At 39.5% G+C, this 15,136-nt stretch overlaps 3 protein-coding genes across 3 annotated transcripts; all 3 read left to right on the top strand.

The window, feature by feature from the left end:
- The first annotated feature begins 213 nt into the window (after nucleotides 1-213).
- Nucleotides 214-756, top strand: LOC138897196 (uncharacterized). Its single transcript, XM_070183157.1, has one exon. It carries the CDS (start codon nucleotides 214-216, stop codon nucleotides 754-756), a length of 543 nt encoding a protein of 180 aa, XP_070039258.1.
- Nucleotides 757-792: 36 nt separating this feature from the next.
- On the top strand, nucleotides 793-2,458 carry LOC138897195 (uncharacterized). Its single transcript, XM_070183156.1, has 3 exons — nucleotides 793-1,300; nucleotides 1,403-1,570; nucleotides 2,385-2,458. The coding sequence occupies exons 1-3, from the start codon at nucleotides 793-795 to the stop codon at nucleotides 2,456-2,458; spliced, it is 750 nt and encodes a 249-aa protein (XP_070039257.1).
- A 573-nt stretch (nucleotides 2,459-3,031) lies between these two features.
- On the top strand, nucleotides 3,032-14,670 carry LOC138897194 (uncharacterized). Its single transcript, XM_070183155.1, has 3 exons — nucleotides 3,032-3,802; nucleotides 4,102-4,571; nucleotides 14,472-14,670. Exons 1-3 carry the CDS (start codon nucleotides 3,032-3,034, stop codon nucleotides 14,668-14,670), a joined length of 1,440 nt encoding a protein of 479 aa, XP_070039256.1.
- The last annotated feature ends 466 nt before the right edge of the window (nucleotides 14,671-15,136 follow it).

Here is a 15,136-nt window from a genome sequence, read left to right as displayed (position 1 = left end):
TTCCCCCATCAGAGACTGGGGAGCAGGGGATGAGGGAGGCTGTTCAGTTGCTGACTAGGATGGTTTCTATTCATGAGCGACAGCTAGAGTCAGGAGCAGATGCCCGGAGAGATCGGATAGGAAGCTCGACGGTACGAGAAGTTTCTTCACTTGGCCCCTCCATTATTTACAGGATCCAGTTCCACTGAGGATCCCCAGGACTTTATAGACCATATGTATAGAGTATTGAGGGTGATGCATGCCTCCGTCACCGAGGCTGTGGAGTTGGCTTCTTTTCGACTACGTGATGTAGCCGTCCTATGGTATGAGGCATGGGAGAGATCTAGAGGACCTGATGCTCCGCCAGCAGAGTGGGAGGACTTCTCTGAGGCTTTTTTAGCCCATTATTTGCCACGGGAGGTTCGGGAGGCCCGTCTTGACCAGTTTCTTAGCCTAAAGCAGGGGGATATGAGTGTGAGGGATTATAGCCATAAGTTTAATTCTTTGGCAAGGTATGCACCAGATATAGTACGTACCATGAGGGCTAGAGTTTATCATTATGTGAATGGTTTGGGGGATCATCTGATTAGAGACTGTAGGGTTGCATCCCTATCGGATGATGTAGATATTTCCCGCATACAGGCTTTCGCTCAGACTACAGAGGACCTTTCCCGTCGGATTCGTGATACTCGCAGAGATAAGGAGCAGAGTAAGAGGGCTCGTACTATGGGGTCTTATAGGGAGCCACGAGTTGATTTTAGGCCCCCACTCCATTGATATCCACCTCGGTCAGCAGGTAGTTTCCCACCACAGATGCAGGGCCAGCGGTTTGATCGTTATATTCAGTCAGGACCGGGGCAGAGCTCAGGCCAGCCTGAGGGCCGTCGACAGGAGCGTTCTGCACAGATGAGACAGCTTACTCCTCCATGTACTCAGTGCGGTAAGCTGCACACCGGGCAATGTAGACAGGGTTTGAGTGCATGTTTTCATTGTGGGCAGACAGGACATTATATTAGCCGGTGCCCGGGGTTAGGCAGAGGTACACCAGCTCAGCCTTCAGGATTCACAGCAGCCTCTTCGCCCTCAGTCCGTGCTCCACGACCAGGTCCACAGTCTACTGAGGGCCGTGGTAGGGGGAGAGGTGGAGGAGACACCTCAGGTTCTAGTGGTGGCCAGAACCGCTTTTATGCAAATACAGGCCGACAGTATTCAGAGGCATCCCCAGATGTTGTCACAGGTATATTGACAATACATTCTCATGCCATTTATGCATTGATGGATCCTGGCTCTACATTTTCATATATTACTCCATTTATTGCTGGTAAGCTTGACATGAGATCTGAGTTGTTGCCATAGCCAGTTGAGGTGTCTACGCCAGTTGGCGACTCTATTGTAGCTAATCATGTCTATCGAGATTGTACAGTGTTAATTAATGACCGTCCAACCTCTGTTGATTTAGTTGAATTGGTTATGCTAGACTTCGATGTCATTATGGGTATGGATTGGTTGGCAGCTTGTTATGCTAATATTGATTGTCGTGCAAAGTTGGTCCGATTTTATTTTCCTGGTGAGCCTGTCCTTGAATGGAAAGGTAATGCAGCCACGCCCAAGGGTAAATTTATTTCATACCTTAGGGCTCGGAAGTTTATTGCTAAAGGTTGTATATACCATCTGGTTCATGTTAGGGATATAGATAAGGAGCCAGCGACTCTTTAGTCGGTTCCTATTGTGAATGAATTCCCGATGGTAGCTTCCAGGAATTCCCCCCGAAAGGGAAATCGATTTCGCTATAGATTTGCTTCCTGATGCGCAACCTATATCCATTCCTCCCTACAGAATGGCTCCTGCAGAGCTAAGGGAATTGAAGGAACAACTGAAGGACTTGCTCGATAAAGGCTTTATTAGGCCAAGTACATCCTCATGGGGTGCTCCGGTGCTCTTTGTTCGAAAGAAAGATGGGTCCTTGCGGATGTGCATTGACTACAGGCAACTAAATAAAGTCACTATCAAGAATAAGTATCCTCTTCCACGGATTGATGACTTGTTTGACCAGTTACAAGGTGCCAAATGCTTTTCGAAGATCGACTTGCGATCCGGTTATCATCAGCTACGAGTCAGGGATATTGATATCCCAAAAACAGCATTTAGGACGAGGTATGGCCATTTTGAATTCCTTGTCATGTCTTTCGGGCTTACAAATGCCCCAACAGCCTTTATGGATCTTATGAACCAGGTATTCAAACCATTCTTGGATGAATTTGTGATTGTGTTTATTGACGACATCCTGATATATTCACGATCGGAAGCCGAGCATGCGGACCACTTGCGAGCTGTATTGCAGACTCTCCAGGACTACAGGTTATATGCTAAATTCTCTAAATGTAAATTTTGTCTAACTTCTGCAGCTTTTCTTGGTCATGTTATTACCGGCGATGGTATCAAGGTTGATGGCCAAAAGATTGAAGCTGTGATGACTTAGCCGAGGCCCTTGAATCCGACAGAGGTTCGTAGCTTTTTAGGCTTGGCAGGGTATTACCGAAGGTTTGTGGAGGGATTTTCCTCTATCTCTGCACCATTGACGAAACTGACACATAAGGGAGCTAAGTTTCAGTGGACTGAGGCATGTGAACAAAGTTTTCAGGAACTAAAGAAAAGGCTTACTACGGCACCTGTCTTGACTCTTCCGGATGGCACCGAGGGTTATGTTGTATATTGTGATGCCTCAAGAATTGGCCTAGGTTGTATTCTTATGCAGCATGGTAAGGTTATCACGTACGCCTCCAGACAGTTGCGAAAACATGAACAGAACTATCCTACACATAATCTTGAGTTAGCCGCAGTTGTATTTGCCCTAAAGATTTGGCGGCATTATCTATATGGGGTTCATATTGATGTTTTCACCGACCACCAGAGCCTTCGGTATTTATTTAAACAGAGGGAGCTGAACCTACGACAAAGAAGATGGCTAGAATTACTAAAGGACTATGATGTTGATATTTTATATCATCCCGGCAAAGCTAATATTGTTGCTGATGCCCTTAGCCGGAAGTCCATGGGCAGTCTAAGCCATGTTGAAGCTGATAAGGTCAAGATGACCAAATATTTATGCCAGCTAGCTAGTTTGCAGGTGCGTTTGGTAGATGCAGAGGGTGGACGCATTCTCGTTCAGAATACGGCAAAATCTTCTTTTGTTACTGAAGTGAAAGAGCGACAACACGAGGATCCTGAGCTTATAAAACTGAGGGAAAGTATTCCACAGCAGCGACAACCTTTATTTGAGCTAACTGGAGATGGAGTCCTTAGATACCAGGGCCGCTTATGTGTACCGTCAGTAGGAGAGCTCCGTGCCAAGATTCTTTCGGAGGCCCATTATTCTAGATATGCAGTTCATCCCGGAGCGACAAAGATGTATCGGGACCTTCGACAGATCTATTGGTGGAATGGAATGAAAAAAGATATCACAGAGATGGTAGCCCAATGTCCCAACTGCCAGCAAGTTAAAGCCCAACATCAGAGGCCTGGAGGCCTAACTCAGTGTATTGAGCTTCCATTATGGAAATGGGACATGATAAATATGGACTTCATCACTGGTTTGCCTCGCACTCCATGGAGGTATAATTCTATTTGGGTAATTATTGATAGGCTTACAAAATCTGCTCATTTCCTGCCAGTCAGGACGACATATTCAGTCGAGGATTATGCCAAGCTTTACATTCGAGAGATTGTTCGCTTTCATGGAGTGCCATTATATATTATCTCTGATCGAGGGGCTCAATTTACAACATATTTTTGGAAATCTTTTCAGAAGGGTCTAGGCACGCAGGTAAATCTTAGCACCGCTTTTCATCCGCAAACTGATGGACAGGCAGAGCGTACTATTCATACAGTTGAGGATATGTTACGTGCCAGCGTGCTAGATTTTAAAGGAAGTTGGGATGATCATCTACCTCTTATTGAGTTCGCTTATAATAACAGCTTCCAAGCTAGTATTCAGATGGCTCCTTACGAAGCACTATACGGGCGGAAGTGTAGGTCGCCGATCGGTTGGTTCGAGGTCGGGAAAGCAGAGTTGCTAGGTCCTAACTTAGTCCAGCAAGTAATGGAAAAGGTAAAACTTATTAGAGACTGGCTGCATACAACACAAAGTCGCAAAAGTCTTATGCAGATGTTCGACGACGAGACTTAGAGTTTGATGTAGAAGATTGGGTTTTCCTGAAAGTATCGCCTATGAAGGGCGTCATGCGATTTGGAAAGAAGGGAAAGCTCAACCCCAGGTATGTTGGACCGTATAAGATTATTCGGAGGATTGGTAAGGTGGCGTACGAGCTTGATTTGCCTTTAGAATTGGAAGCAGTCCATCCTGTGTTTTATGTATCTATGTTGCGGAAGTGCATTGGAGATCATTCACGTATTATGCCCATTGAGGATATTCACATTGCTGAAGACTTATCTTATGCAGAGGTACCAGTAGTTATTTTAGATCGGCAGGTAAGGAAGCTTCGAACTAAAGAAGTGGCTTCCGTGAAAGTGTTATGGCGAAATAACAACATCGAGGAAATGACCTGGGAAGCTGAGGAGGAAATGAGGAAGAAGTACCCCCACCTATTTACGACTTAAGGTGAGTCGCATTTAAATAATTGCCAATTATTTCTTTACAGCAACTTAATTGAATTTTAAATGACTTGAAAGTGTAATTTAAATTTCTTATTGCGAGATAGCTATACGAAGCCTAGTAGTTGGAATCTTCAGAATTTGATTTATGCTTTGAAAATGTAACAAATATAGCCTCGCAAATAACGTATTAGCAGACAAGAAATGAAACCAAAGAATTGACTTGACCCATTCGCGGACGAATGTTCTTAGGGGGGAGACTGTGAGACCCCAGGTGTTTCTCTCTTCTCTTACGTAATATACGTAACATGGCGTGGTTATATTAGGTATATATGATTGGGTATAGCACATTGGGAGAATAAGACTGAAAATGTGTGGTAATATCAAGGAACTAAACTAAAGCTTTAAGTCAAAGGAATCCCTTAAACAAAGGTTCATTGTTAAAGAAATGGCTCGGGTAGCACCCCGCGCGTTCGGAAGGTTTAAGTTAACTTGCACCTGTGGGATAAGACTAAGAGTGTATACTATGCTAAGAATAATGTGTTATAAGATATTATAATATCACACTGGTCACATGTTAAGTTTTGGAGTCAAGCAAGTTGCGAAATAAAGGTCGGCAAAAGTTATCGTAAATTTCTCTAATAAATTTTCTAAACTTTAGGTCAAATGTATCAGATCATTTCTCCCAATATATAAAGCGTTATGGGACCCACAACCTACCATATCGAAGGTCTACGAGTCTAGTTTGCAATTAAAAAAATCTCACATCAAACCGATATTGGAGTAAAACGTTATGACTGTTTTACCGCGGACTGTCCGGGCTGAAATCGGGTCGCGAACCGGGTCGGGTCAAACAAGTGGTATAAGTCAGAAAAATCCGACTTTTATGACCCCAAAATATTTCATCTTCGTCCCAAAACAGTGAGAAAGCTTAAGAGAGGGTTTCATGGTGTTCTTGAGAGATTAAGGTGCGTTTTTAACGATTTCTATCGTTAAAGTTTGCCCGCATGCCTAGAAGCGCAATCTCTACGCTTTGCAATCATTTTCCCCTTCTATTAGCTGTGTTTGGAGCTATTTTTGGAAGATAGGAAATTGTTGTTCTTGCTGGTTCTTCAGAATTTATTCTTGGTTTGCCAAGGTAATCATCTTGGGATTCTTTTATGATTGTTTTTATAAAGTTCTACGGGCGTTTCGTCAAGTTAGGGTCATATGGCAAATCTGTCGATTTAAACTCATTTATGAACTGTTTATAGGTGCGTATAAGCTGCATATATATAGTGGTTTCGAAGCTTAAGACATAAGGAACAACTTTCGTGAAGGAACTACAGGCATTCGGATGTTCGTTGGGGAGGTATGTTAAGGCTAAGCTTCGTCCTTCCTTTTAGCACGAATTTTGGGAAATTCCTAAGACGCCAAATGTGATATTTTACTATTCTGTTGCTAGAAAGACCTTCTGTGAAAGGCATTGGTATCGTAGCTGAAGTATTTTCATGATGCTATTAGGTTGATATTCCACTCGTTCGGTTAAAAAGGGTATTCGACATCTATATATGTCATTTTGTCGGCTTTCTTAAATATATGTCCATATATATGAATTCTTATTCGTCTTTGGGTTGTGTGACTTAAAAATAAAGGCATTTAGTATTTGCGATCAGTCCTTCTTCCTTGTTAAAGTGTATTTTAAAATCTCTAAAGTGACACGTCGATTTCAAAATTCTCAAATATAATTTTTATGTTTAAACTACTAAAACATTTGATTTTTTTTTTTTCTAAATACTTTCTTTTACTAATTATCAAGAAATCAGGTATAAGGACTAAGTGAAGCACCTTAAGCTTTTTATGAACATATTCAGAGTTAAGTTATCTTTCTAAAAGTCGAGTTAAGTTTTCAAACTTATTAAAAAAGATATGAGGTTCCACGAGACATTTGTATGCGATACGAAGGTGATTATGAGATTATGAGAATAAGAGTACCAATGAGCCAAGGTTGGCTAAGTTCTTGTTATGGCCTATTATGTGCATTCAAAGTTCATATCATACATGACATATTATGCATGGACTTCAAGCTATAATCAGAGGTAAGGGGCCTATTTGCCCGAAAGACTATATATATTGTACAGATGGCCACAGGTTGGCAATATGATACCGGTTAGCTACCGGGAGAGATCGACATTGCTAGCATTTGGTTGGGTATGTCATGCATTTACATCAATATATATGTATTCACGACATACGATTACACGAGCATACCATGCATATTTTATTACTATGAGGTCGGATGTCGGCCATGGAGGCTATCAGAGTTTCAGTGTCAGGTGGTATCTTTATTACCTTTTTACATCAGCTATGTATGATTCTACTTTCTGCCTTACATACCAGTACATTTTTATTCGTACTGATGTCCCGTTGCCTGGGGACACTGCATTTTTGTTTCGTGCGTGCAGGTCCAGGTAGGGACTCTGATCGACCCCTCCGCTAGGATTTCGGGGTTCAGCTATGAGTTGGTAAGCTCCACCTCTTCCTGGAGCTTTCATAGGATGGTTACTTTTGTTGTACAGTTTGGGTATAGTTGGGGCCTTATTCCGACAGTGCTTATGACACTCTTAGAGGCTATTGTGGATACAATATTCTGGGTTTCTTTTTGCTGCTTTCAGTCTCCAGCCCATAGGCTTGGCATGTATATATAGGTGTGTAGGCATATATGTCTTCAGTCGCGGGCTCGTCAGCCAGCTAGTATTTTATTATTTTGGCTTGTCTACCTATGTTTATATGGCTTATTGTTATTCATGTCATAACCTTACGGTCCAAGCTTAGTATTTTAGATGTTATGCTGCCCGATCTGTTGGGTCCCCAGTCTAGTTAGCTAGTATGTTTAGTGGCTAACTCGATCGAATACAAATCGAGTGCCAGTCGTGCCTCCCCTAGTTTGGGGCGTGACAATCGCCTTCCGTATAATGCCTCATATGGAGCTATTTGAATGCTCGACTGATAGCTATTGTTATAAGCAAACTCCGCAAGTGGTAAGAATTGATCCCAAGAACCTCCAAAGTCTATAACTCAAGTGCATAGAATATCTTCTAATATCTGAATAGTGCGCTCTGACTTCCCGTCTGTCTATAGATGAAATGTTGTACTCAACTCAACCTGCGTGCCTAACTCACGTTGTACAACCCTCAAGAAGTGTGAGGTAAACTATGTACCTAGATCTGATATAATAGACACGGGCACACCGTGAAGGCGGACAATCTCACAAATATAAATTTCAGCTAACCACTCTGAAGAATAGGTAACTGCCACCGGAATGAAATGTACTGACTTGGTCAACCTGTCCACAATGACCCAAATTGCGTCAAATTTTCTCTGAATCCATGGGAGCCCAACAACAAAATCCATAGTGATTCTCTCCCACTTCCACTCAGGAATTTCTAACTTCTGAAGCAAATCACCAGGTCTCTGATGCTCGTACTTAACTTGCTAACAATTCAGACACCGAGCTACATATGCAACTATATCCTTCTTTATTATCCTCCACTAATAATGTTACCGCAAATCTTGATACATTTTGGCGGCACCTGGATGAATAGAATACCTGAATGGTGATATCATAGTCTTTCAACAACTCCAACCATCTTCTATGCCTCAAATTGAGATCTTTTTGTTTGAACAGATACTAAAGGCTACGATAATTAGTAAATACCTCACACAAGACACCGTAGAGGTAATGCCTCCAAATCTTCAGCGCGTGAATAATGGCTGCCAATTCAAAGTCATGAACATGATAATTCTTCTTGTGAACTTTCAATTACCGCGACGCGTATGCAATCACCTTTCCATCTTGCATTAATACTGCACCAAGCCCAATGTGAGATGCATCACAATACACCATATAAGATCCTGAAGTTATGGGTAATACCAACACCGGCACCGTAGTCAAAGCAGTCTTGAGCTTCTGAAAGCTCAACTCACACTCATCTTACCATCTGAATGGGGTACCTTTCTGGGCCAGTCTGGTCAATGGGCTTGCTATAGATGAAAACCCTTCCACGAACCGATGATAATAACCTGCCAAACCTAGGAAACTCCGGATCTCTATAACTGAAGTAGATCTAGGCCAATTCTGAACAGCCTCAATCTACTTAGGATCCACCTTTATGCCTTCTGCCAATACAACATGCCCCCAAAAGGCAACTGAGTCTAACCAAAATTCACATTTTAAAAATTTGGCATATAACTGATTATTCTTCAAAGTCTGAAGCACACTCCGAAGATGATGCTCATGCTCCTCTCGACTGCTAGAGTAAATCAAGATATCATCAATGAATACAATCACAAAAGAATCCAAATAGGGTTTGAACACCCGATTCATCAAATCCATAAATATTGTTGGGGTATTTGTCAACCCAAATGACATCACTAGGAATTCGTAATGCCCATACCGAGTTCGAAAAGCTATCTTAGGGACATCAGATGCCCTAATCTTCAACTGATGGTAACTAGACCTCAAGTCGATCTTTGAAAACACCTTGGCACCCTAAAGCTGATCAAATAAGTCATCAATTCTTTGCAACGGATATTTGTTTTTGATAGTGGCCTTGTTCAACTGTCGAGAATCTATACACATCCGCATATAGTTATATTTCTTCTTTACAAATAGTATTGGTGCACCCCAGGGCGAGACACTAGGTCTAATGAATCCTTGATCAAGCAAGTCTTGTAATTGCTCCTTTAATTCTTTCAACTCTTGCGGGCCCATACAGTATGGTGGGATAGAAATGGGCTGAGTGCCCGGAGCTAAATCAATACAGAAGTCAATATCTCTGTCGGGTGGCATCCCCAGCAAATCTGCAAGAAATACTTCTGAAAATTCACGAACAACTGGTACTGAGTCCATAGAAGGAACAACCGCACTGAGATCGCGAATATAAGCCAAATAGGCTAGACACTCTTTCTCGACCATACGCCGAGCTTTCATATAAGAAATAACCCTTCTGGCAGAATGACCAAGAGTTCCCTTCCATTCTAACTGAGGTAATCCCGACATGGCTAGGGTCATTATCTTGGCATGACAATCCAACATAGCATGATAAGGTGAAAGCCAATCCATATCCAAGATGATATCAAAATCTACCATATCAAGTAGTAGAAGATCCACACTAGTCTCAAGACTACCAATAGTAACCACACACGAATGATAGACATGATCTACAACAACAGAGTCTCTCACCGGTGTAGATATACACACAGAAGCGCTCAGAGAATCACAACGCACAACCAAATATGAAGCAAAATAGGAGGACACATAGGAATATGTAGATCCTGGATCAAATAGAACTAAAGCATCTCTATGGCAAACTGGAATAATACCAGTGATCACAGCATCAGATGACTCGGTCTCAGGCCTAGCTGGAAAAGCATAAAATCGGGGAAATGATTATTAATCCAGATATCCTTAATGGTGAGAATATCGTCTTTTTGTGTTAGGGGACCGTATATACATTGGCGTAGTGGTGGAGTGTGATGAATCCAACGACTATTCTAGACATTGAAGTTTGATGAATTATGGAGGAACCAAGTAATACCTTTGTTACAAATTTCCCATCCTTGGATAATGTTACTCCAAATGAAAGAAGAGTTTTTATTATTTTTCCTAGTGCCATGAAGCCCAAGAATCGATTTTGCCCAAGGGGAATGGGTGTTAGTGAGAAGTCTCAAAGATAGGTTGGCCAGATTCACTAGGTTTTTACTCTTCGCAGTGTTGATCCCTAACCCGCCTTCCTTCTTGTGTTTGGTGATGGTAGCCCAGTTAATTAGATGAAATTTTTTGGAAGTGGCAGTTGTACCACATATGAAATTTCGCTGAATTTTGTCAATGTTCTTAAGGATCTTGGATGACAGTATTGTGTATTGCGTAATGTGGTTTGGGAGGGAGTTAAGGCATGAGGTAGCCAGTATGCACCTGCCAGCAATGTTAAGGCAGTTTGTTTTCCATGTAGCTAATTTTGCACATATTATCAAGAACAAATTGATAGTCAGTGGCCCTAGGTTTCGAGTTAGTAATCGGAAAACCTAAGTATTTACCGAAGGAATGAATAACATTGATATTAAAGAAGTTTGAGAGATTTGAGGCAGTATTTTTAGGGAAATATTTAGAGATGATGATTTTATATTTTGCCCTATTAATGGTATGCCCTGACAGGTAGCAAAATAATTCCAGGAACTGTTTAATAGTAGTGGTAGTATTTTTATTAATTTGAGCTATTAGGGTAAGGTCATCTGCTAAGAAAAGGTGGGATAATTGGTGATTATTATTACCTATAGTCACTGGATCCCAATGTCCACTTAGTGGTTGATGAGAGTAGAAAGCATTTCCATACAAAGAATAAATAAATAAATAAATAAGAAGACATAGGGCCACCCTGTCTAATACCTCTACTAGGGGTAAAGTACTCAGTTCTAGAGCCATTAACAAGGATAGCTATTTTACTAGATGAAACACAATTCATAATGAGTTTTGTGATATTGCGGGGGGGGGGGGGGAGGGGGAATTTAAAAAGGGTGAGGGCTCTATAAACAAAGGACCATTCAAGTCGGTCAAAAGCCTTTTCTAGATCGATTTTTAGAATCATGTTGTGTTTTCTACCATGATACTTATTCATTTTGAGGATGAGTTCTTGAATAATGAAAGCGTTATCACAAGCTTTTCTAATTTTTAGGAAACTAGCTTGATAAGGGCTGATTAGGGTGTTTAGGAAAGGCTTCAAGCGATTCGTAATAACCTTAGTAATGATTTTATAAATAGTATTTCATAAACCTATGGGCCTAAATTTTTTAAGTTATTTTGGGAATTAGACATATGAGAGTATCATTAATGCCATCTGGTATTCTGCCACTATTGAAAACGTCCTGGCAGAGGCTAATCACTGAACCGCCTATTATATTCCAAAATTTTTGAAAGAAAAAGGGATGAAATCCATTAGGTCTCGGTGCTTTGTAAGGTTTAAAGGAAAAACAAACTTTAATGATCTCAGAATTTGTGATAGGGTTGTCGAGAGAAGAGATGTCAGTATTATTAAAACTTTTAGGGTCATTTTTTATACTACTCCAGTCGCTGGATACATAAGAAGTTGTGAAAACTTTTTTAAAGTAATCACTAGTGTAGTTGATGATGGCTTCAGGGTCATCAATCCAGTTATTATTATCATCCTTAAAGAAAATAATTATATTTCTTCTTTTCCTATTAGTAGCCATAATTTGATAAAAATTTGTATTTGCATCTCCTTCGTTTTGCCAATGGATTCTAGAGCACAGTTTCCAGTAGTCTTCCTCTATTTTCATAATGCTATTGTAATCAGCTTTTAGGGTTGCTTCTAAATTTTGAAGAAAGGCACTCGAATGGTAAGCTGGGGACTTTTGTATGCCATTGAGCCTTGAAAGGATGCGTCTTTTGTTTTTAAAAATGTCACCAAAAGTATTATTCTTTCAATTAATGACATTATCTTTAAAGATGGATGTAGCCATGGTTTAGGAATTGTTACACCATGCATTTGTTATCACATTTGTGAATTGAGGATTCTTATACCAAAAGAGTTCGAGCCGGAAAGATTTAGGAAATTGGGGGAATTGTTTAGGAATGAGATTAATAAGCAAAGGATTGTGATCCGAATGGGTTTTAGGAAGATGAGTTATAAAAGCATTTGGAAAATTTTGAATCCATTGGTCATTACCAAAGACTTTGTCAAGACGTTCCATAATAAGGCTATTATTGGTGAATCTATGGTTAGACCAAGTGTATTTGCAACCCTTGTAACCAAGATCAAGTAATTTGAAATAATTAAGACTAGACCAAAGCTTGGCAGCTTGTCTACTGTTCAGCGGTCTACCCCCTAATTTTTCATTTGCTCTAAATACATTATTAAAATCACCCCCGACAAGCCATGGCCCAGTATAATTATCAGCAATGCTTTCAATATTTTTTCACATTTGGTCCCTAATGACTGAATTAGTACTAGCATAAATTAAAGAAAATAATCAATTAAGTCTAATAGGGCATACCTCAATGGTTCCATGGATTTCATGGTTTCTACGAACAAAGTTGTGGACATTCACTTTGGCATAGTCCCATAGGATAACCATATCACCAGCCTGGCCATCTGCCGGAATCTCAATCATCTCCGAAAAACCAAACTCATTCAATAGAGTGACATGATTATGTATTCTAGTTTCAAGAAGTGTGACCATGCATGGCCTGTGTGGACCATGAGTTTCCTAAAATTTCTCCTAAAGCCTTCATTATTCCCACCCCTAATGTTCCAAATAATAAAATTTGTGGGACTCATCATGTTAACAATTTGTGTGCCATTCAACTTCTTCACTGGACTTGCCTAACTAGGATTTTAATCTCCAAAGCAGATTAAAGATGAACAAAAAATAATGTAAGTAAATTAAAATGCGAAGTAAAAAACTACAAAAACTTTAAAATCGGGAGTCGAATACCATAAAGGTTTTAATCTGCGGAAATACTATATTAAAACAAATACATAATAAAATATAAATTTAAGTTCCTTAAGCTTGTTACCTTTCTGTATTTGAAAAAATAGACCTCGGATAGCAAAATAGAAACAGAAAAGAAAGAAGTAGAAATAATTCGAGCCACCTAATTTCACAGCGTGTCCTTAAGAAATTTAATCCCCTGGCATTAACTGAGATAGGATTATTTGTTTCTCAGGATAAAACGGATTTACCTTCACTCGTGTAGTGATACTTCAAACAACAGTAATAAGCAAATTCGAAAAGAGAATTCAGAAATTTTTCCATACAAAAAGTTAATCAATCAATCAGATTATTTGTTTGTGTCCGAGCAACAAATTCCTTCTTCTTAAGTCTTTTTAAGATGTAGTAGAAATACTTTTCTATTTAAACCCAACAAATGTATTTTTCTCTTTTAGTATGGGACAAAGTTCCCTTGTAGAAGAAATCTTTTCAAATCTTTTAATTTTCTCCATTTTCATCCACACCGCATGTACAAAACCCAACAAGTATTTTATTACTCATTAAGATAAATTTATCAATTCAAATTTATTGAGCAGCAATTTTTACTTGTGCTATCAATTAGCTAGAAAACTTACTTAAATAATGTTATAAAAAATATTTATTAAATTGATTCTACTTATATTAACTTTATGATCTCAAATAGTCAAATCTATTGATCAATTTGTGTGATATCCACTAGAAACTTGTCAAGGTACATAAGAAAAACTTAAAGCTATAGTATATATCATTAATTCATCACTACGTAAAGTTTACCGTGCTGGACCGTCGATGACATAAAAAATACTCTTGAGAAAAATTGAGAGAATATATGTTGACTCCTCTGCCACAACCGTTTTTGGTGTATATCCACATTTAAACCCACGTATCTTTTAACTTTTTCCGCCATATTCGCCTTTTGCCATATCCGCTTTTCACCCACGAAATCTTTAACACCCGTAATTCTCTCCGTGAACTATGTATTACAACTTCATATTTCTTCAAAATTATTTAAATAAATGTGTACATTCATGTTCAAAGACTCCTATGATGTAATTATTATTGCGTGCACCTCTACAAGTGACATTGATAGTTCAAATCCCATTCCAAATGATTTTGTTTTCGGTACGGAGTATAGATATATATGTGAAACTCACTAAAATTTTAAAAAGAATATAATTTTGAACCTATAATTTTAAAAGTGTAGTGCGTTCATGATAAAAAACTAAAGTTAAACCCGTCAAGTATAAATTCTATATCCGCTTATTCACAACAATGCACTCGTCCTCTTGAAATACTGGATCCGCCTATGTCTCTCGACAGTTGAACATCTCACTGCATATTAAATCCTGCAGCTATCTCAAGAAACACATTCAAAATCCATCTCAAAACAATATGGCACCAAAGAAGAGTAACAAAAGAATGAGTACCACAGTCACAGCCAAGAAATTGGTAGAAGAAACCCTCCAAGTAGTTGTCACACCACTTGCTGACGAAACTCAAGAGAAAGAAAATAAAAGAGAAAGGGCAGAAAAAGAAACCAAGAAAGAATAAAAAAGAAGGCAAGAAGAGGAAGAAAAAGAAGAGAGACAAAGTAGGATATGGAAGATATATTTATAAGGTAATGAAGCAAGTACATCCAGACATCAAAAGCTATGACCATATTGGACAATTTAATGGGAGACATGTTTGTGAGAATTGCGGAGGCAGCAACTTAACAATGTTGTCAAAGTACGTAGGGTCCACAACGTTGTCGTCGAGGGAGATTCAGGGTGCTGTGAAGATGGAGTTGCCTGAAGAACTTGGGAAACATGCCATTGCTGAAGGAACTAAAGCTGTAGTTAGTTATTTTACTACTGGTGCTGAAGAAAACAAGTCCAAGACTAAGTGAAGTGATCTTTAATTTATAGTAGTGTTAATTATATATAGGTTTCTTTTACTTTCTGTCTTTCTGTTTTTTTTGTGTTTCCTTTGTTTACCTTATTAGTGGTTAACTTCATGTTTTTGTAGCAGTAGTTTG

Source organism: Nicotiana tomentosiformis, chromosome 8 (genome assembly GCF_000390325.3).
Source record: "Nicotiana tomentosiformis chromosome 8, ASM39032v3, whole genome shotgun sequence".
Classification (NCBI taxonomy): domain Eukaryota; kingdom Viridiplantae; phylum Streptophyta; class Magnoliopsida; order Solanales; family Solanaceae; genus Nicotiana; species Nicotiana tomentosiformis.
This window is presented reverse-complemented; position numbering and strand designations above follow the sequence as displayed.

Coding starts and splice junctions, on each gene's coding strand:
- LOC138897196 (XM_070183157.1), top strand. CDS start 214: ATGTATAGAGTATTGAGGGTGATGCATGCCTCCGTCACCGAGGCTGTG.
- LOC138897195 (XM_070183156.1), top strand. CDS start 793: ATGCAGGGCCAGCGGTTTGATCGTTATATTCAGTCAGGACCGGGGCAG. Junction 1,301..1,402: donor TATTACTCCATTTATTGCTG/GTAAGCTTGACA, acceptor GAGATTGTACAG/TGTTAATTAATGACCGTCCA. Junction 1,571..2,384: donor GCCTGTCCTTGAATGGAAAG/GTAATGCAGCCA, acceptor TAACTTCTGCAG/CTTTTCTTGGTCATGTTATT.
- LOC138897194 (XM_070183155.1), top strand. CDS start 3,032: ATGGGCAGTCTAAGCCATGTTGAAGCTGATAAGGTCAAGATGACCAAA. Junction 3,803..4,101: donor AGAAGGGTCTAGGCACGCAG/GTAAATCTTAGC, acceptor AAAACTTATTAG/AGACTGGCTGCATACAACAC. Junction 4,572..14,471: donor GAGGAGGAAATGAGGAAGAA/GTACCCCCACCT, acceptor TAAATCCTGCAG/CTATCTCAAGAAACACATTC.